Raw genomic sequence first — 23,272 nt, forward strand, 5'->3', positions numbered from 1 at the left:
GAGGAGCAGCTGGGAGCGGGGCGGCGAGGGGGCGGGGCCGCAGGAGAGCAGCGGCGGGGAAATTAAATTAGATGGCCGAGGGTACAGAAAAAAGGGGGGGGACGCACATGGAGCAATAGACAAATCACAAAACACTGAAACTTTCCCACAGATTAGGGAGAACAAACAATACAAACAGTGGAGGCAAAAGTAAAATCTGCAACAGTCAACAGCTCGGGGGCACAGCGGGATCGAAGGAGGCAGTGGCGCGCTGGTGGAGCTGTGCGGCAGCAGGGGTGTGAGAAGTTAGCCTGGCATATGATGTCCACTATTCTAGTGGGCACCTTGCACCAGTCTAAACGACCCTTATTGGTGGTGGTTGTAAAGTCAACCTTATAGACAAGCTATCCTAGTGGTAGCATGGACCAGCAGTCTTAGGCTAAAACTTCAGAGAGCAGGTGAAGCCAGCTGTTTTACCATATATAATCCCTTGAATACCAAATGAAAGGACACCACACAAGGTATATATGAAATATATATGTATTTATTACTAACACAACCCCTCTGCACTCTTTATGAGGTCAGAGTTCGAGATACGTTACAAGTTACTCATTAAGCATACTATAAGTTGCACAAATACAATTCTGCCCTTGGGGCCTCTCGAACCATATACTAAGTAAGTGGTATAAGGACCACTTCAGGAATAGTGAATAGGCCTAGGGCCTAGGGAATCGCTGGGGCTACACTACAGAACCAAAGGTTAGGAAGTAGGAGACCCACGGGAGACACGTGCTGTGTGGGAACACAGTTGCGAGTTACCATAGAGTTATAATGGGAACGTAAAAGTTACAAAGTAGTTGATTAAGGACACTTCCAGATGGACTACGGTAAAACCCTTTTAAACTGGGACACTTCGAGAGTCAACACCCACGGGAGCACCGGAGTACTCGAGTTACCTCACCCAGCGAAGCCGGGTGCATAGGTGTCTTTTCGTGTCGGGTTTTGGCGCTGTTTCCTATGGAAAGCTGCAAAGAAGTGCCGCAGGCGACCAGGAGAAAAGTGTCCGGGTGGATCCAAGGATGGATCGAAAATGAGAAGAACCTGAAAGCAGAGGGGACAGAGTCTGGGTCACTAGCCAGTGACCAGGAAGGAACCAGGAAGGAACCAGGCGATGTCAAGTGTTTCAGGTGAAGAAGGTGAAGCTTGTCTCTGCGCCACGAGGACCAGGAGGTGTCGATGAGATGATGACCAAGAGCTGGATTCGAGCTGCCCATGACGGATCTAGTTGACTGCGGTGTCGGTATTCGGATTGGACCCAACAAGCCTTGGCAAACACAATCCACGCAGGAAGGGAAGATGGGCTTCCGTTCAGACCAGCAAGGTCTGGGAAGCTTCTCCTTCACAGGGAAGCTAGAGCAAGCCTGGATCAACCAGGAAAGCAGTGTAGTTTCAAAAGGAAGTCTTCGGAGGGCTAACTAGCCAACGGGCTAGCAACCGGGAAGACGTGTCGAGCTGAAATGCAGGAGCAGGCCCCACGCAGCACTCGTGGAGTGTGGAGGGCTGAGCTTCAGTGCAAATGGCCTGGGGTTTCTCAATCCCCAATGCACAACTGCGAGGGTGCCTCGGTAGTTGCACTGTTAGCAAAGTGCAGGTAGTCCAGGGTGTCTGGTCCCACGTCTCTCGTGTCCGCCACGGGTCTCAGCTTTGTTGTGGATGTGGATCGGAGTCGGAGAAGTCTGGAAGTCCAGTTCCTGAGTCGCTGAGTCTTCGGGTTCCGGCAGGAGCGTCGACAAAGCAAACCGGCATGTTACTGGTGGTGCCTGTTTGCACAGGGTGTTCACTCCTTGACCACAAGGGAGATGTCTTCAGTCTTCTAGTCGGTATAGAACGTCGAAGGTCCGAGAGTTTTGTTTCAGAGTTTCAGTCCAGGATAATCTAATGTCTCTAGACACAGCTCCTATCTTTATACTGATTTTAGGGGCTGGATTACCTGCTAGGTCCCTCCTAGGGGTGGACCCTGAGAAGGGGTTGATTACACCCCTTTCTCTTTGTCCAGTTTCGCGCCAGAGCGAGGCTGGAGTGCCCCAGCAACTGGTTTGAACCTGGCTATGCATGGAGCACATTGTGTGCCCCAGGCAGTGTCTGGAAAAGCATCTTTCCATTCAACCCACCCTGCCCCAATACACTACAGGCTGTCTGGGGAGGTGCTAGCACCTCCCTCGACAGGAAACCTATTGTCCAGGCCTCCCTTGCCGGAGTTTCATCCAGCTGCAGGAGGTCAGACTCGTGTCTGTGGCAGCAGCATCCATTTTGTGATGCTGAGGCTCTGTTTAACTTTAACCGGGTAAAGCAGTAACTACATCTCTTCTCCCTCTAGAAGGGTGGAATGCTACCCCCGCCGCCAGAACTGGTGGGGGTAGTATTCCAAAGTGTTTGACACCTTACATGATATGTTTTAATAAAGCCAAACCAAAGTTAGCATTAACCGTGAGGATTATAATGCACTTAAGAGTATATGGTATGGCTATATCATAGAACAGCTATAAGGACATGGTTCCGAAAGCTGCAGAGGGGCTCAGCTCATGCTAGGGCACCCTCTCACATAAAACCAAGCACTCTGCCTCCAGGATTTTTTAGGCCTACCATAGGAGTGACTTATAGGTGCATATGTGTCTATATATAAGGTTGATATAGATATACTATATCTAAGTAAGGGGTGATTACACCACCTTACCCAAGCTGAGTGATCAACCTGTGGTGACACAAAGGGATGTACAAAAGTTCCCCGGGAAGAGTGACAGAGAGGTGTGTGTGTGCTAGTGAGTGGGGGGAATCCCCTAGTTGGAACTAGAACCCTCACACACCCAGCAAGCTAGGTGTCATGCTTCATCATATGGGCTCTGCTCCTCGTCAGACTGGCGCTGCAATGTCTGACGGGCTCCCGAAACCGGGGCTCTTTATCGGAGATCTTTTGTTCCCGCCATATGGTGCATGTGTGTGAGAGGGCCTGGGGAGTGTGGTCGTGACGTGGGTTTTAAGTTAAAAAAGGTGAGTCAGTCCACATATTAAATTTATTCTCGTAGTAGACTCCCTTGGTTAAAAACAAAGAATGGTGGTGTGGGAGGGGAGAGACAATGACCCCAGTACTACTAAGGTCAATTGGACTACTACCCTCAATTATCGGTCGACATGTTTCTTGCCTGATGGCAATTCTTCAGGACCTAAATAGGATCGTACCACACAGTGAAAATACTAGTGACAAATATATATACAAAAGTGAAGGGTTAAAACTTGCAGGTAGGTATATGACCCTGCTGCTCTGCGTCATTACCTAGACGCTGTTCGTGGGGTAGGTGAAACCGTTTGGACTGCTGCCGCCGGAGGTACTATACCTCCCCAGCCAGTCCCACGGGAGCAGACTGAGAGGTCCACCAGGGATCCGGTTTAGGGCTTTGCAAACTGCAGCAGGACTGACTAGCCTGCATCTTGGTATTACTGACTGAAACACGGTCATATACCTACCTGCAAGTTTTAACCCTTCACTTTTGTATATATATTTGTCACTAGTATTTTCACTGTGTGGTACGATCCTATTTAGGTCCTGAAGAATTGCCATCAGGCAAGAAACATGTCGACTGATAATTGAGGGTAGTAGTCCAATTGACCTTAGTAGTACTGGGGTCATTGTCTCTCCTCTCCCACACCACCATTCTTTGTTTTTAACCAAGGGAGTCTACTACGAGAATAAATTTAATATGTGGACTGACTCACCTTTTTTAACTTAAAACCCACGTCACGACCACACTCCCCAGGCCCTCTCACACACATGCACCATATGGCGGGAACAAAAGATCTCCGATAAAGAGCCCCGGTTTCGGGAGCCCGTCAGACATTGCAGCGCCAGTCTGACGAGGAGCAGAGCCCATATGATGAAGCATGACACCTAGCTTGCTGGGTGTGTGAGGGTTCTAGTTCCAACTAGGGGATTCCCCCCACTCACTAGCACACACACACCTCTCTGTCACTCTTCCCGGGGAACTTTTGTACATCCCTTTGTGTCATTAGTCTGTAGGACGAGTACACTGGACCCCGTAAAATATTGTCCTAGCTTTGTTCCCCTCCTTGTATTGATGATCAACCTGTGGTGTCAGTTTGGATGGTCAGCCAGATGTGGCATAATACATGCTGCAGCCCCTGGTAGGCCTTGGATGCACCTATGCCCTGGGTAACTATGGTACACTATACAGGGGCTCACAAAGGTGACCCAATACCCAATCAGGTATGTACCTAAAGTTCATGGTATCAAATTAGAGAGAGAACAGCTGGGCTGTGGGTCTGATTAGCAGGCCCACAGCCACACTAAAGTCGAAAAACCAGAGAATCACAGTAAAATGTGGGGGTGACCATAGGAAGCAGACCCTACTCTCCTACAAGGGGAGCGACCTAGCCTTCTGCAAGGTCAGGGGTCGCTTCTACTGCCACGCAGCGGCCGCCATTTAGGGCTGTGAGGGAGGCAGGAGCAGCTGGGAGACGGGAGCGGGGCGGCGAGGGGGCGGGCCGCAGGAGAGCAGCGGCGGGAAAATTAGATGGCCGAGGGTACAGAAAAAAAGGGGGGGAAACGCACAGGGAGCAATAGACAAATCACAAAACCCTGAAACTTACCCACAGATTAAGGGGAACACACAATACAAACAGTGGAGGCAAAAGTAAAATCTGCAACAGTCAACAGCTCGGGGGCACAGCGAGATCAAACTCCCAATCAGCAGCGGCAGCGAAGGAGGCAGCGGTGAACTGGTGGAGCTGTGCGGCAGCAGGGGAGCGACCTGGCCTTCATTGTTAGTAGTTGGTTCTGTTTTAGGCGGCGCTAACAGCAGAAATGGGTTGGTGCAAGCTGCCTCCTGATGAGAGCCCCAGCACTTATTTTTCTACAAATTAACCACTGACAGGGGTGTATAGCTTTACCCGTAGTGTTATATAGGACTGTGACATAAGAGTGAACTCACACCCAGGTGCGCATTGTAGGTATACCTGCAGTGTGATATTGGACTATCACACAGAACTGAGACTCACCTTCAGGGAGCAATACACTTTAACACACAAGGTGACATAGAACTGGGGATCACACAAATGGAGCAACGGACTTGCACACACAGACTGACTTAGAAATGAGACAGACACCACGCGGTGCATGGCAGTTGTACACAGTGTGGCACGGGATTGAGGGTTCACCCTCTGGTGCATTTCACATGTATACATTGTGACTTCAAATTTTGACACTCACCTTCTGGTGCACTGTATCTGTAAACAGTGTGACAAAGAATTGAGACTTACAACAAGTAACTGTGCAAGCACAGTAATGTTAGACTGACGTTCACTCCCAGGGAGAAAAGCTATTGGTCACACAGAGTGACTTAGGAGTGAGACTTCCATCCTGTGGTGCATTGCAGGTGTACACAGTGTCACACTGGATTCAGACTCACCCACTCTGGTGCATTGCAGGTGTACACAGTGTCACATAGGTCTGAGTCTCACGCGAGGATGCATTGTAACTGTACAAGCAGTGTAATAAAGGACTGAGTCTCATTGCCAGCGAGCAATGCGGTTGTTCCCAGAGAGTGACTTAGGGGTGACACTCATATTCTGTGGTGCATTGTAGGTGCACAAAGTGTCACGTAGGATTGAACCTCGCACTCTCTGGTGCACTGCAGGTGTGGGGTATTACACGCTGTCACATAGGCTTGAGACTCATACCCTCTGGTGCATTGCCGGTGTACACAGCGTCACATTTGATTGTGACTCACACCCTCAGGTGCATTGCAGGTCTACATAGTGTGACCTAGGAGTGAGACTCACACCTAGGTGTGCAGTGTACCTGTACACACAGTGTGACATAGAACTGAGATTCACACCCAGTGTGCAATGCACTTCGTCACACAAAGTGACAAAGGAATGAAGCTGGCACTCCAGGTGAAGTGCAGTTGTAAGAGTGATATGGAGTCACACAAAAACTTGTGGCTGGGAGCTGCTGTGCCTAGGTAGAGAGGTGCTGGGGGCCGGGTTGCACAGAAGGCTTGAGTTCAAACAAGCAATCAGCAGCCTAATATCAATTGGTGCATGCGCAGTGCTAGCCACCTCAGGCTTACCATTGTCAGATGCAAAGCACCATGCTATGGTCTAAGAATAGTAGTCAATCTAGCCAGCCAGAATAAGCTTTCCATCCAGTCAATTAGACCCTTGGACTCAGGGCTATAAGTGCGATGAAAAAAGTGGAGGGTCTCTAAAAGGGGCATGGCCTATGTAATTATAGGAGTGACTTAAAACGTAATCTAAATTTTTGTGATTTCCATGGTGTTCCAACTGACTGATATATTGGTGTCTCTCTGAGCTTTCAGTTACTGCACCCAGACCTATAACACAACAACTGTCAAATACCTAAAGGCAGCCTAGAACACTGGCTTTGTAAATGGTTGTCTCTGTTGCTTCTGCAGAGGGGCCAAGGTTTGGATGGCCATGTATTCTGAACCCCTTTTTTAGCCACTGACAGGCACTGTGAGAAACTCGCACTGCCTTCAGCCTCAACTCCAGAGCTCTCAATCATGGCCCATTACAAACAACTTGAGGCTACTCAGTTCAAAGTATGCACTATACAAGACTAATAGGTTAAACAAAATAAATACAAAACCACATCATCCTGGAAATAGCTAGCACTGTTATGGAGTGCAATATTAAGAAGAACGTGAACTATAAACAGGAACTAAATCATTAACATGGATTACCTTAATATGTTTTACATTCATTATTCAGAAATCGTCAATAAATTTACCAGAAAAGTTAAGGACATGAGTTATTTGGAGTGAGAAGGATAGGGGAGGGATAAAAGGGGAAGAGAAGTTTGCATTCATGTAGCACCTGTTACTCCTGATGGGTGTTGAAGCTCTCTTCTGGAAAGTAGGACGCTACTCCGGAATCCATAAAGGATTAGTGTTGAAAATTAGTATAGTGAAATATGAAGTCATTTGAGTGGTAGATATGTTATTCAGTTATTTTTATAGAGAAGGGTAGGTTGCGGGATATTGTATTGTATTGAATTGTAATTGCAGTTATATAGCTATTACTATCCCTGACAAGGCGCCAAAGCACTTTTTCGGCGAGTAGCACGCTACTCCGGGACCCATAGAATATTAGTGTTGAATTAGTATTGTGAAACATGCAAGTACATTTTAAGTGGTGGTTAGGTTAGTCAGTTATTTGATTTGGATTCGGAAGGATAACAGAAGGATAGAAGAGGAAAAAAAAGGTTTGTATTTAAAAACTGACTAACCTAACCACCACTTAAAATGAACTCGCATGTTTCACTATACTGATTCAACACCAATCCTCTATGGGTCCCGGAGTAGCGTGCTACTCGCCGAAAAAGCGGTCCCCTCAAAGCCCTGCTTCCACTAGAATCAGGCTCATATACCCCCTCTGCAAATTACAGGTGCCCTGCTTCGGCACCAGATTCACAGAGCTGCACAAAAAATGGGGAATTATATCTACAAACCAAATTTGAGCCCAATTTGCATGCATTATTGACAACTTTTTTCACAACCAACTTCTATTCAATTGTAGAAGTGATCACAAAACAAAATTTAGTACATGTAGCTCCTAACTCCTAATTGGTACTAGTGCAATGTAGATGGAAATACTAGTTGCAGCGTTTTTTAAACTCGCAACAGCGTTATATATACTCTGGGCAATCAGCTGGCGTGGTCAGAGTTGTCCTTCGAGGGATCCTCGGAGACATGCGGCAGTGATTGGCACCCGAGCCGCGGAAGCTGCGGCAAGGGAAAGCAGATTTTACCCAGCAACGTTTGAAAACTGGCATTTTTGACAGCTTGATTGGTTTGGGGCGGAAAGTCAAGGTTCTGGTCAAACTGCGTGCCTACATTTTTTATTCTGACCGATGTCATTTGCAGTGAGAAGAATGGATGTTTGGGAGGGAGGGATTCAGTACAGAAACTGCCCATTTTTGTGTGTGGAAAAAGGCCACTTTATTGAAACAGGTGTACATCACAATTTTTCCTGGCAAATCGCCTTACAAAACGAAAACCTCACTAATCATCCAGTGAACTAGTCCCTGGACCACCACCCACCGGTCCCTCCCCCAACATACCCACCCTGCAGGATCCACAAGGTTGCTGTTGTCAAAATAATAAAAGAAGACCAACTACACATGTGGATTGGATAATCTTTTGGATTTGTTAATTACTTTGGAAAAACAGGACTGGCTTTTGCTCGGGATACTACGTTTATATATTTGTTGTTGTGGATTTTTTCCACATCAGATGGTGGCGTAGTGATAGACGTCACTTTTATCCGTGGTAGCAGCCTTATATGTTGTGTAAATTACCACTTACAACTGAGCGCAAGCTTATAACCAACTATTATAACTTCTTTTCGTTTTATACCCACCCTGCAGCTCACTCATTTAACTGTAATGCATGTCAACATTCCTAATTTCTATTCCCCCTACATCCTATGAGTATATGTATGTACCTGTAAGTAACCAAATGTCCTAAACTGAACCTGCAACTGCCTGTTTACCCTCCCCTTGGACATGGTTCCTCAACTGGCAACCCCAACCAACTTCTGCCATCTCCTGTCAAACATTTCATGCCCCTGGAGCACCTGTTCTAAGCGATAACATACACACACTCTGCCCCATTGCCCCAGTTTCAACAACTATCTAAAAAAAACAAAATTGCACCCCGGGAAACCCCAACAAACGGGCTGGGAGGGAGGGGAAACTATGCTACTCTAAACTCACACTACGAGCCACCAGGTCACCTGCATCGAAAAGGCTGGCTGGTAGTCCAACCTGACCCCCTAAATATACCTTGGGCTACGTTTGGGCTATATACATTGCCCAATACAAAATGGCAGTCGTTGGACTGCACCACCCTCCATATTTCCCCCGAGGGAAGACTTCCCTCTTGTCAGCTTCCCCCCCAAACCCCCTTGAAAGAGAGGGGTGCAATACAGAAACTGACCACGTTTTGTGTGTGAAAAAGGCTGCTTTATTAAAACATGTGCACATCACTAATTTTCCTGGCAAACCGACTTACAAAACTAAAGCCTCGCAATACATCCAGTGAACCAGCTCCCTAGCCCATCCCCACCCCTACCCCCCAACATACCCACTCTGCAGCTAACTCATTTAACTATTGCATTTTAAAATGTCCAACTTTCTATTCCCCCTACATCCTATGAGTATACTATGAACCTGTAAGTAACCAAATGTCCTAAACTAAACCTTGAACTACCTGCCTACCCTCCCCTTGTACATGGTTCCCCAGCTGGCAACACCAACCAACTTCTGCCAACTTCTGTCAAACTTTTCATGCCTCCTCCACCCAGACAAGGGGGGTTGTGAAACTACCTACTTTTCTGTCCCCCATTCCTTAACCTTTGGTGTGTGGCAAACCACCTACCACCTAACGTTCCAAACCTTGGCCAAATGCAAATCCATTCCCATCCGAGACAGAGGTACCCAATCTCCCCTAAAAAACTCTGTTGTCTCAAATGTAATGCCCAAATGACAAATTCGACCGAAAACAATCTCCCTTCAAAAGCGCACCATCTCCCTATTAATTTTACTCTGCGCCCTGTCTATTGGCGCCGGCTTACATGCCCCTCTCCAAGGTCGCCTCGGCACAAATTCAGTCCATAGTACAAAAACCCCTGTCCACTGCTCTTTTATCTCCAAGTCCCTTTTCATAGTCCTCAACAACAACACCCCTTTCTTCCTGACTAAGTTATTCTCCCCAAAATGAAGAATCAACACAGCACCTTGACCCAAACATCATGCTGTTTAATGTGTGTGGAAAGTCCCAACAAAGCATTTTCCCCTTTCCCCTCCAAGTAACCCGAAAAGATGATCATTGAAACCCAAATTAGAACCCACGCCCCTCTGGGATGATTGTTTAGCTGCCAACTTGATAAAGGAGTGGCCCACTACCCAGATATCCAACTCCACAGCCTCTGGGCCAGCTACTCCACATAGAATGGAAACAAACAAGCAGTAAGTAATTCACCAAGCAGGTTCCGCTGCGCTTCCCTCTTCCCCCAGTTCCCTCGCTTACTGCCTATAGCAATCCGACGATAAGCGGCCCAGATGCATAATATCCTAACGCACCCAACCCCTATTTCCAACTTCTGATGCTGCCCTAATGCAAAAAGATTTTGTTCTGTACTCGGATGCCTGTACTCCAAGCTGGGCCAAGGCCTTACAAAGCATCGCTATTAACTGGTATTCCATCACATTGCCTCATAGGAGGTGCTGAAAGACCAAACTTCTGTCTGCCTTACAACAAGCCACCCGGCGCTCTCCCCATACCACCGGACATGGGCCAGATGAACCCATTGATTTCAAGATGACCCACTTCCCCGGTGCTCTCCAATCGGTTTTGGAGTGACCAAGCCATTTTTTCCCATCTCCCGATGCCCTGACCACATCCACCCAACAGAGTCCTCCTGTGCTCCTGCCCCACAACAGTTCCGATACTGTGTGGAAAAAGCAATTCTCTCCCATGTCTCTGCACACCTCAGGCAACTGCTGCATCACTTTAACCAGTAGATTCCAAGACAAGGACTTCCCAATCTTCCAGTATCCTGCATCTCAGTTCGCCCACCAATGGAGGGTAACCCCATAACAGTTTGCCCATTAAGGCCAATCTCCCCGTAGTTGTCACTGCGACAAACCCCTGTCAATTATGTCCAAGATATACTGGATCACATCCTCGACCCTCGCACTGCTCACTTCCCGGCTCTGCGCACCCAACGCCGGAAATTCCAGCCAAGCCTGAATGTATGCACTGTTCATAAACTCTGCCAGCGACCCTACCACCAGTTGTACCATCCTGCGTTACCTACGGACCACAAGTTCTCTAGCATGGGTGTTGGGTCTCTGAGTCCTTGGCTAACCCACAGAATCCCCCCCACTGTGAACGAGACAAGGCATCCCAATGTCATTGTACACCCCAGACACATGTCACGCCCTGAAAGCTATGTCATGATTCAAGCATCCTAACACAAAAAAACATAACTGTGTCAGGACCTGAATGTTCCTAGTGGACTGTCTAATCCCCCACCTTTGTTATTCAAAAGGCGGGAACCTGGAGCTTTTGAGTAGGTCCTGCACAATGCTCCTAAACAGGCAAGTAAGTGAAATGGATGTGCATGTCCTGGGGGGGGAGTGTACAGGTCTCTTATGGATTGCTCTCACACACCCCGAAGGATGCCATGCTTCATCATTGGGCTGTGCTCCTCGTCGGGCCGGTACTGCACTGCCCGACGTGCACCCACAAAGGGGCTTTTTGCTGGAGAGCTTTTAAGAGACAGCCGTTGGGTGTGTGAGGGTATGTGGTCTGGGTAGTGAATTGAGTGTGAATCGTGGATTAAAATAGGTTTAGTACTGCCCTGTATGCAACACCATTTTTATTCTGGGGGTATACTAACCTAACTAAAAATGTGTGAGCCCTGTCTGGAGCTAATGATCCTACAGGGTCCAGTTAGTGTAAAACATGCTTTTCGCCTTCTGTCCCTAACGAGTCAATCGGCAATTCTTCAGGACCGGTGTCTAAAAAGGAGTATGATTATCCTAACTCTAACACTACAGCAATGCCAGTGCTGAGTACCGCATTGTCACAAGCGTTGCTTTAGGTGTAAGGGCCTGGACTTGTTTGAGACCCCTGGTAATGAGGTCAAGTACGGATGGGATTGCCAAAAGAGCACCACGTTGCTCGAATATTAGGGTGGCGTGCAACTAGCGGACGTCCTACCCCTGCTCTGGCTTCAGTTAGAGACCTGTACACTACCCATTTCACTTACTTTCACTTACTTATTCACCACCTTTGCCACTGACATGTTGTCCACACAAAATAATACTCTCCTGTATGCTAACTCCGCGCCAAATAGGGTCACTGCTTCCAGCAAAGGAAACAGTTCCAAGAATGCTAGTCTCCGGCCTCCGTTTTGCCACATGGCCGACCATGGCTCAGCACACTATCTACCCTGCCAATATAGATCAAAACCCTGTCCCCCCCCCCACTGCATAGGAGAAGATTTCTATGTTTCAATCTACGTCCTCCTGTCTCACCAAAGGTATACAGTTGAATTCCTGCAGGAAAAAACACCACATTCTCAGGTCCTCTTTGACCCCTGCTGAGAGTCCTACATGATGATGAGGCAGAGAACACCCTGACAATGCCCGCCCCAACATCCTTCAATACGTCCTCCCCACCCGTACTACCCTGCACGTAAAATTGAGTTGTCCCAACAAGACTTGAATCTCTCTCACTTTCACTTTTCCCCTTTCCAGCATGCACATTAACAGTGTTAGAATTTTCTCCTTTTTGTCCTGTGGTAACGTGGATTCAGTTCGCATGGAATCAATCTCAATGCCCAAAAACTACAGCAACGGCACCCCTAGTTCACCCATGAGTTCTTGGAATTGTGCCAGTAGAACTTGGCAGTCTGCTGAACTAGGTGCCCCCACAATGAAGAAATCACCCAAATAGTGGGTTACCAGCTCGTGGCCCATCTGCCATGTAAAACCCCCCTGCTGAAGCACTCAAACAGAGCGCATGAAATGGAGCAACCCATTGGCAATGCTTTGTCCACGTCCCATTTTCCTTCTAATTGCAAATACAATAGCTGGAAGTCATCCGGGTGTACCGGAAGCATCCGAAGAGCTGACTTCACATTGCATTTTGCCATTAACGCTCCAGGCCCGCCGTTGCTACCAGTGACATGGCCACTTCTACCGAGGAGTAGGACACCAAGGCTACTTCATCCACAATGAAATCATTCACCGATCTAACCTCAGGCAACAACAAATATTTGATCAAACTAAATTATCCCTCATCTTTCTCGGGAACCACTCTAATTGGGGACATAATCAGAGTTACCTTTGACCAATTATGAAAGGGTCCTGCCATTCTCCCCTCTGAGACCTCTTTCACCAATGTTTCCCACACCGCCTGCCTATTCTCTTTTGCTGTGAGCAAATTGTCCACCCACTGCTTAATCAGCGGACCCCGTACCCCAAACGAAAGCCCCAATGAAGCCCTTCCCGCAACAACGCAGCCTCCTCTGCTCGCTTGTAGAACTCTAGCCAGTACTCCAACCTCTCTAGGTTTACGGGAGAACGAGCATTTTGCACCAATTCTCTAGCCCCCCCTCCCTATTCCCGTAGGGACCTGAGAACTGCTGCTGATGCCCTCCTTGGCAACTCTCCTATGGTTGCCACTGTCCCATGCCCCAGCTATGGGATGCACTCCCTGTCCTGTAAAAGTTGATAAGGGTGTGTAACCCTGCACATTTGGAACACTCATGGCAGAATTTTCAGTATTCTCGCATGCACATTCCTTTATTAAAAACCCAGCAAGTGCCTCCTAACCCTGGTTGCGTTTTGGTGCTCCTCCCACCCCTCTCCTGGTGGAACATTCCTGAAAGGGGCAATACATATTAGGAAGACCACTTGCTGTAAAATAGTCTTCCCCCGGTTTGTGGCCCCCATGGTCTGCTGCCATAGATCCTAGTCTAGTTCACCCCATTTTGCTTCTGAATCCCAAGCCAGCCATACATAGCCCAATACAAAATGGCAGTCGCTGGACTGCTCCACACTCCTAATCTGCAAGGGGGGCAGACTTCCTTCCGGTCAGCTGGCCCTCAGCCCCCTTCTGTAGCGTCTACTGGCAAAACTGACTCTCATAAATTGAAAATAAGGCCAATGCTCAAGCCAAAAACAAGGAGAGCGGAGAATGGCTGAGAAGGTTCAGTAGTGTGGCCTATTCACAAAGGCATTTCGGAGCACATAAATTTGTACTCTCGCAGTACTGTTTTACGTACTCTTATGCAGTGGTTGAAGTGCTTTAAAAATGTATAGGAACTGTAATGCTGAATGCAATGGGGGTGGGGGTAAGTGAACTTGGGGTGGGGTCAAAGGTGTGGCTAAAAGAAAACTATTCTGTCACTTTTTTCTGTCTGTCACCTTCAGGTCACTACTAATAAAATATGCCAAAGGTTAAAAGAAAAATAAATGCAAGTTAAGTTAGTCAGTGGGAAATGCATGAATCGTACATTATGAAACCTCTATTAGTTAATGCATTGCAGATGTCTATATCTGTAACAAGAGAGCTTCAGATTTAAATCCTAGTTGATGTAGTGGAGGATAGTGACTTATGAATGATTAGTGCTCTAAGGTACCAATCTGTGACAGACAGCACTGTGTATATGTAAGTCATTATTATTTTAAACTTGCATTGCACACAGTATAAAGTAGGCTTTTAGAGAATGCGCGAAAAGATTTAAGATAAAGTGCTTTCAAAAGTCAGATTTTAGTACTGCCCAAACTGTACATAGTGCAACTTTTTTATAACTCTCCATTAAAAGCATACACTTCATAGCTCAGCTGGTAAATCCCTTGCAATATCACTCAAAAAGGTTAAATCGGTGTCATCACGAAGTAATTCCGTCAATTAAACCCAATACCGGCTTTTAGGCACCCTTCACATTTGTAGACTAACCAATTGTGCACGTTTACATTTCTTCCAGGCAGTCACCCTGGCAAGAAGGCTTGTTTAGCTGTCTGCCCTCCCTTGGTTTCACGGCACAGTTCAACTGAAGCATTTCAACTATCAGAGTTAACATCGAGAAACTGTTCTGTTTTCGCAAAACCTTGGGGAAAGTCTTTTCTTAAATTAGGAAAGTATGGGCATGTCATGCCCCTCAGATCCCACCCACTTCGACCGCTGCTCTTACGTGCCTTTATGAATTGGCATCAAAACATCTAAAATGGTAATATTTCTATACAGGTAACACAACTAGAAATGACTGTACCCTCTTTTAAGTTGTATTACTAATACAGAGTTGAATATTTCAGGACTAATTCACAAGCGCATGGACGAGTATGTAAAGAGTACTCCTGTAGTTTTGTTTCCTTTACACCTAAATGCTTCTGTAAATCGGACCATATAGGTTAAATTTGCAATCAACAGCACTGTCCCCAAAAACAGAAATTAGAATGCAAGGAAACCAGTGAGTCCTGGGAGCGGGTAAAAAAAAAATAAGAGCAAAAAATATGCATTGACTAATAGGTACACACATTCACAGAATCAGACAATACAGCACAATCCACAAAGGTTCGCCACATCTTATACCAAAACCTTTTACACACCGACACCGCTAAGACACTATTAAAAATTGGGCACAGCTGTACATAAGAACATTGCAACATAACACAATTGAGATCTGACTTTTCTTATTTTTGTGCACCAACATCCATCTTTGTACGGCGTGAAATTAGTTTCCTCCCTTCAAAAGGCCGCCTTCAAAGAAAAATCTGTTTCTAGAATTGTTCTCTTTGTAATAAGTGACCAGGTAGAAGGGTGGTTAAAGCACAGATTGCTAAAAAGTCCCTCAGCGTTATCACTGTTTCTAGTCAAGTTGTTGTTAATCATTGTGGCTGATGCAGGGTTAGTTTATGTTGTGTACTGCCGTTAGACATATTGTAATCTAGTAAAGTCCCTCCCTCTTTATTTCTCTACTTAGACTTTGAATATTGACCTACTATGTAAACTAGATCAATGCTTATTGGATGGAGTTTATAGCTTGTGAGAGTCCTTAATGGCAACTAGGCTCAGCAACCCAACACAAGCTTATCATTTGATATTTGGCAAACCTTTGGGGTTTATGGGAATCAATTTTGTCATCTGGGCTGTAAGAAATGGGGTTATCGGTTGAGAGGATGGAAGCCCCACTTAGGCAACAGCCACAATCCTTGTCAGGGTGATCCACAAAGTCACTAAATTAGCCTGGGTTTACACGCTAGTAGTCTATTCTAATTTAGGGGTAATGTGTAATTGATTTATGCAGCACACAAACAGTAATGAAGTGAAAACCTAACATAAAAAAATCCCAACCCAATTTAGAAAAATAAAGTAAATATAAATAAAATGAGAACAAAATGAGAAAAATCCATTGAATTGAACCGGAGATATTGAATTTTAAAGGTTGAAGTAAAAATAGCATTAAGAAGCAGAATGCGCCAACTGTGAGAATATGGTCACACTGGACCAGCACAAACCAATAATTTGAGGCCAACCACAATGGAGCACAGGCGGGCACATGACCAAGTTTGGCCTCCTGGGAGTTGTGCCATATGTCCTTGGTATGAGGTCTGAGTGGTCTTCCTTTACGGAGATTTGCCTTATACGGTGTCAGTTCCGATGAGGCTTTTAGCTGTGTGGCAAGGCTTTGCGGGGCTTTGCACCGCTGGACGTCAGTTCCGATGAAGCTTTCAGCTGTGCAGTGAGGCTTTTTGGGGCTTTGTGTCGCTCGGCATCCGTTCCAATGAAGATTTCTGCTATGCGGCGAGGCTTTGCAGGGTTTTGCGTCGCTTGCCATTGGTTCCGATGAAGCTCTCAGCTGTGTGGTGAGGATTTGCGGGACTTCACGTCGCTTTGCGCTGAATTTGATGGAACCTTCAATTAGGCAAGAAGGAGTTCTCTCTGATGCTAGCCAAGGGTCTGAGACCTGGGCAGGCACATCTTGGGGATCAGGGACTCACTCAAGCAGAAGACAGCAGCAGGCTCAGGCGGGTTTATTCACAAGTCCAAGCAGGTCCAATTGCAACAGGTCAGCTAAGCAGTTGGAGGGAGGCCTCTGAAGCTTGTTGTGTCCCTGTAGCTCACGCAGAGCAGCCAATTAACCATTTGGAGTCATTCTGGGCAATCTGGGATGAAGGCAAACGGGTCCACTCTTCCTTCTCTAGCAGTAGGGCAGTCCTTCATCTGGAACTGCCACATGTCCAGGAGTTTTCTTCTGAGTGGCTCTGGAGGTCCAATATGTATGTCTGGTGCCAGCCTTTGTGTGAGGGATTCCCTATAATACCTCCATATCTGGTTCTAGAAAGCTCTTTCCCTTCCCTGTCAAAACTGCAAACCGCCTGAAGTGACAAAAGGCTACTGGCAAGTTCCTTTGGGTGTGCTGGAGACAACGCCCTTTAAAATGTAAGTGGGCGCAGGGTACAGCTCCTCCCCCAGCCACCCTGGCACCCTGGCAGGATGGACCATCCTGTCCACACTTCCTCTCCTTTGTGTCACTCTCTGAAAGGGATACACAAATCCCCCAACAGCAGAGCCATTCACAGTCATGTGACCCAGAATATGGCAGAATGCACAAATGGTTACGACAAGAAAATGCATTATTTCTAAAAGTGACATTTTCAGAATATTGTGACAAAAAATATGACTTTACCATTGAAAAGGATTTAAAACTTTAATTCATTTGAGTCTAAACAGCATATCTCTATCTGTCTATATGCTCCCAATCCAAAGTTAGCACTTATTAAATGTAATAAGCTTCGTCAATGGGAATGATAGGCCTTACAGCAGTTAAAAATTACTTTATGAGTTTTTCACTTCCAGGGCATGTAAAACTTAAACACACATGTCCTACTTTTTAAATACAATGCACCTGCCTGATTAGTCTTTAGGACCTACCTTAGGGGTCCCTTAGAAGTATTAAAAAAGGAGGGTTTTTATTAGGCATGGGCGTAAAACTACGCTAGGCTCGCGGAGTGTGCATAGTTTGCGCAACTATGTGCTACGCGAATCACACGTAGCACAGTGCAAAAATGCATAGCGGGCATTTTTTGCTCGCTCGCGGTCCTCAACGTCAAGGTGGCGACTGCGAGCAAGCAAAATCAACATCCCGGCGAGACTTTTAACTCGTTCAGCAACATCAAGTTGCCGATCGCAAGCATGGAAAATAAACCTCCCGGCGAGATTCTCAACGCGGGGAGGTCAGGTTTCTCATTGCGAGTGGTCGCATATGCTCACGATGAGAAACTACCAGTCCGCGTTGAGAAAGCTGCAGCTCGAGTACAAACCTACTCGAGCAGCAGAAAACGACCGCTTGCACTGTGCATGATGCCGTATGCAATGATTACACAGTGCGGAAAAGCATCCGGCACTGTGCAATCATTGCGAACAGCATTTCCCTGCCGCACTACGCACTTCGCTTAGCTTCGCGTAGCGCTACTACGCGAACTACGCACAGAGTTAGTTTTTATCCTGGTAAAAGGTTTGTTTTGTCAGGTTGAAAATGGCAGTTTAAAACAACACTACACACGTTTTAAAAGGCTACTTTCATGGGTGGCACAATGAGTGCTGAAGCCCACTAGCAGCATTTAATTTATAAACCCTCGGTACATGTAGTACCAAATGTTAGCGACTTATATGTAAATTAATGGACCAAGCAGGTGTCAGCCAATTTTACCATGTTTGAAGGAAAGAGCACAAGCACTGTAGCACTGGTTAGCAGTGGTAAAGTGCACAGAGTCCAAAAAGCTAACAAAAATGTGTTCCGCAAAGGAAGGGAATGAAGGCAAAATGTTTTAGGTGTTCATGTAGGGAGGGTCATGTTCAACATGGGAAAACTAATTAATCAGAGTGCTAGCCTAAACAGTGCACATTTATTTAACTCAAAAAGGGAGTAAACATACCCATCAATTTTTCCTCATATTGCATATTTGAATTTCTTCAAGGTTTTTGAGTCACTTCTGCTGAGCCCAGCCGAGGTCCACCCAGATTATAAAATGTGATTCAGGTTATGTGAATGAGACTTCTTTGTTTTTCAACTGTATCCATGGAAATAGCCTTTAGGAGCACACTAATTTCCTTAGCTAGTGTTCTTTGCAACAAGCTTCTCGAAATTTCCTTAGCAAGACAAAAATCCTAGAGTTTCATTCAAATTTTATCTCTTCAAATCCTCAATGAACATTGTCTTTACATCCAAACGGCTCTTGCATAAATATGTTTTTACACTAGTTCTTCTAATTACCTTTATTGGTCCAGTAACCCTTTCTTCTTTTGGTTTTTAGGAGGAATCCTCAATGTTCTTCCAGTTTGGTCCGTCCATCGAGCAGCAAGCCTCCGTCATGTTAAACATTATGGAGGAGTATGACTGGTACATCTTCTCCATTGTCACCACCTACTTCCCTGGTTACCAGGACTTTGTTAACAAGATACGAAGCACCATTGAGAACAGTTTTGTGGGCTGGGAGCTGGAGGAGGTCATTGTACTTGACATGTCCCTGGATGACGGGGACTCCAAAATCCAAAACCAGCTCAAGAAGCTACAGAGTCCTGTGATCCTGCTCTACTGCACTAAGGAGGAGGCCACATACATCTTTGAGGTAGCCCACTCAGTGGGGCTTACTGGCTACGGGTACACGTGGATCGTACCCAGCCTGGTGGCGGGGGACACGGACACTGTGCCAGCGGAGTTTCCAACTGGGCTCATCTCAGTATCCTATGACGAGTGGGACTATGACCTTCCCGCCAGGGTGCGAGATGGGATTGCCATCATCACCACAGCAGCGTCAACTATGCGGTCAGAGCACAAGTTCATCCCAGCGCCCCGGAGCAGCTGCTTCAACACTCAGGAGAAACGGATCTACCAATCCAACATGCTGAACAGGTGAGCCCTGGTTCCACAAACAAGCACAAGGGAGATCAGTCAGGTGCATGTATTGACCTCATCCAATTCAAGGATAAAAGAATGTTTGGAGGAAAGACAGGTGTAAGTTGGCTCTATGATCCTAAATCGGAAGGTGCAATATTACAGCACTTCACTTCTGATTATTTATTTTGTTCATTTTATTTTATTTGATTGGAGGTATTCATAAAGTGTTAACACAACCCTAGAGGGAACAGTTGAGTGCTGTACATTGTAGCAGGATCCAACACATAAACATAAACCTGCAGGTATGTTTGCATTGAGAATTCAGGGCAATAAATGCAAGGAATTAAAGAAGAAACTGCATCAACGAGGCGAGGTTTCAGTCTCACATCATGGGAAGATAGAGATGATGTGAGCTTTGAGACTTTTCTGTTATTGGTAACCCAAAGTAGCAGGTCTCGGATGCAAATGAAGACTATTTTAGAGTCTTAGTCCATATGTTGAGAAAGGCTGGTTGAGTGTGTGTTCTTGTGAGTTCTCTGGCTTGTATACAATTGTGTGGAAAAATATATTTTTTCATTAAATTTTATATTTTTCATTGATTTTCCTGGGAGGAAAATACTGCAAATTTATTTTGCAAATATTTTATCTCGGCAAAATAATTGAGCATCCCTCAGAATACTTTGAGTGTATTTTTCTAACAAAATCGGTGAAAGATCTGCATGTGTTTTTTCAATTTTTATAATTACTGAAAATCTGGCCCTGGCGTTTTGCAGTAGAATTTTCCTACTGCAAATGGTTTTGCTGAAAAATATGCAAATTGGAGAAAAAAGCCCATAATTATGCAAACTTATGCAAACTTCAAGAGCACAAGGTTTTAAATTGTGTCCAGTTCTACGGGGAGTGGGGGGGGGGGGGGTTAAAATGTGGAGCACCCATGACTTTTGATGTGAGGTCTATTGGTCACTAAAGTTTAAAACTGGATGTTTTTTCAGTCAATGAGGTTTTTTCATACCTTTAGACTTTGTTGCTTGGGACAGGCAGAGATGCTGACTGGAAGTTACTGCGCACTTCGGTTTGTTGAGCTATCAGCTCCAAACATTCCCATCTGGCGACCCCATTGAGGGATGTCTGCAAAGATAGGGGCTTCTGAAAGACACCCAATGTTGCAAAGTCTCTGATAGACAGCCACAGTTTGGTCTGCTGCTTGGACCTCACTCACATTTACAGAGAAGGATATAAATCTACATTCTGCTGGGGTTGGCTACTGTAAAGTTGTCAGTTCAGAGCATGCTCTTTCTGCTCTGATTGCAGATCAGTCCTTAAGGTGCTATCAACAGCTTCACATGTCCTGTACCACAGAGACCAAGAAACAGAGTTGTAACCGGAAGGATAGCTCTGCTGTGTGAAACCAGTGTTCTCCTTCATTTTTTCAGCGATTGCAGTAGTGGCTGCAGGGGGTTGAAAAAAAATAAAAAGGATTTACCTGAAACCGACGGATTGGTTACCTCTCCTCCGTCCACTTCATCTTCCAATCCCAGCCTGCAGCAGGAAGCACCCGGGTACACAGTCTCTTTTGAGCCAATCACAATGCTGCAATGCAGCGTTGTAGTTGGCCTGAGCGCTGTGGTTTGTTGCTCAGATTGGTACAGTGAGCCTGTGCATGTTCCTCAACAGGCTGTGTAATGCAGCAAGGTGGGAAATATGCAAAGTGCGCATGACTGTTTGGCCAGCCCAAGAGGGCCAAAGCACTCCTCCCCCTGCGCTTCGCCGCGCTGCCCCGCCCCATCACTGACTGCAATAGGAAAAATACAAAGATAATAACAATACATTATTGTCAGTGTATTTTTCCTTTTGAGCAGTGTGGCGACGCTCCTCCGCCTCAACTCAGGAACCGCCACTGAGAGATAACTCTGCTATCTGACACCAGTCTGCAAGATACGTGTGACTGTAGAGACACATGTATTGTCTGAAGCTGGAGTGTGTACAGTTTATGTTACTTGAGGGATTGCTCTGCTGTTTGATGTGTGCAAACTATTTGTCACTGAAGGGATATCTCTTCTGCTTGAGTCTGTCATATACTGTGCAGTTTAAGAGACAGCTTTGCTAACTTATGTTATTAGGACATTCATAAAGCGTTGGGACAGCTCTGCTGTCCGACGCTGCATTTAGTTTACATTTGCCTATCATGAGTGACAGTACTGCTGTTTAATGTCTCAGTTAAGGAGCTATGTGTAAACCGAAGCCTAGCACTGCTGTCTGAACCCTATGTCTGATCTGTGTAACAAAGCAATGTTCTTATGTCTGCGGTTGAAGCCTATGAAATCTGTGTTGTCATGGGGCTGGCTCTGCTCTCTAAGGCCTGCAAGACGCGTGCCACCTGGGCGATCACTCTCCAGGCTGAGCCTATATGATCGATGTTCGCTGAAGCAGAGCACTGCTGGCTTAAGCCTGTGCCAGGAAGATCTTTCTAAGCAGAGTATTAATATTGTACTCTGAACCTTTAAAAAGTGTTTCATGCTTGAGCCTAAGAGAACTGTGACACCAGTGGGATAGCTCTGTTTTCCGAGGAAAGAGTTTGTAAGATTTGCATACGCTGAAGGATAGCCCTACTTCAGGCATCAGATTATAAGATCTTACCTCTGGATCCATGGACTGTCAAAAGTTACTGGGCAGTATCCTGTGTGGGTATTTTTGTTCACCAATGGGGTTCCAGGGCATCGGGTGACTTTGTCCTTGAATGAGTTGTGGGATCATTGACAGTCCAGTGAAGTTGTGAAAATTGATTATTTAACCCATTGTGAATCCATTTTTTTAAAATACATATTTTACTATTTTCAATGGGGTTAACAAGAACCAACCGTTCCATAAACAAATGCCATTGTCAACAATGTCACAGGTAAGGTAGGTTCATACAGTAGAATCATTACTTCGTCAAAATAATGACACAAGACTTGCACACTGCATAACCATCCTGAACAGTAACCAAGTATCCCCCCAAAAGCTTCCCAGGGATCATGACGGTTGGTCAAGCCAGTCCTCATCTGTGACAAGTGACCCCTCGTCATCCGTGGAGGTGGATTTTCCAGTACCCTCCGGGTCCATAGATCTGCCCAGGAGTTCCTACCACACCCTCGGTCTTTGGCCACCTTGTCATCATGCCTGCATCGCTTCAGGCAGATTACTGAGCTACGACCCACTCCGCCACAGCTGTCACCCACCGCTCCACACGCTGACATCGCTGACCCATCCATGAGATTGCCACCCGGCTCTTGGCCAGTAATAAAATCAGATGCAGGAATTTACAGGACATTTTCTGATCACTCTGTCTACAGATGTCACCCAACAGACATACAGCAGGGCCCATGTCCACAGAAATCCATACCACAGTCCTCACCCGGGCCAATACTCTCAACCAATATTCATTCACTTCAGGGCAATCCTAGGCCAGTTGCAAAAATGAGGCCATGGATGACCGGCACCTGGGGCAGAAGGTCGACTTACTAGGGTTCATTTTATACAGTAGGATGGGCATGACATTCGTGTGGTGCAAAAAGTGAAAGTGTATATGTTTACATCGTGCATTGTTTGACACAGTCCTCCACAAGGCGCACACTCTCCCCCACTGGCCATCCCTGAGCTGCACCTACAGGTCACCTTCTTGGCCTTCCGCGCAGGGAACGGTAACCACCTGTGATCTCTTTTCATGGCTTTGTATAAGAGGGAGACCAGTTGGTGGCTCGCCCAACGCCAAAAGGTAAGTGGAGTAAAAGGGGCCACTGAA

The 23,272-nt window shown here is 46.2% G+C and overlaps 1 protein-coding gene across 1 annotated transcript in view; it reads left to right on the top strand.

The window, feature by feature from the left end:
• The window catches only part of GRIN2B (glutamate ionotropic receptor NMDA type subunit 2B), a 493,334-nt gene that overhangs the window by 76,559 nt on the left and 393,503 nt on the right, over positions 1 to 23,272 (top strand). Inside the window, exon 2 of the mRNA XM_078640153.1 lies at positions 18,908 to 19,506. Within this exon, the coding sequence (XP_078496279.1) occupies positions 18,908 to 19,506 (599 nt within the window). The remainder of the gene's footprint in view (positions 1 to 18,907; positions 19,507 to 23,272) is intronic.

This window comes from Lissotriton helveticus, chromosome 1_1 (genome assembly GCF_964261635.1).
Source record: "Lissotriton helveticus chromosome 1_1, aLisHel1.1, whole genome shotgun sequence".
Taxonomy (NCBI): Eukaryota; Metazoa; Chordata; class Amphibia; order Caudata; family Salamandridae; genus Lissotriton; species Lissotriton helveticus.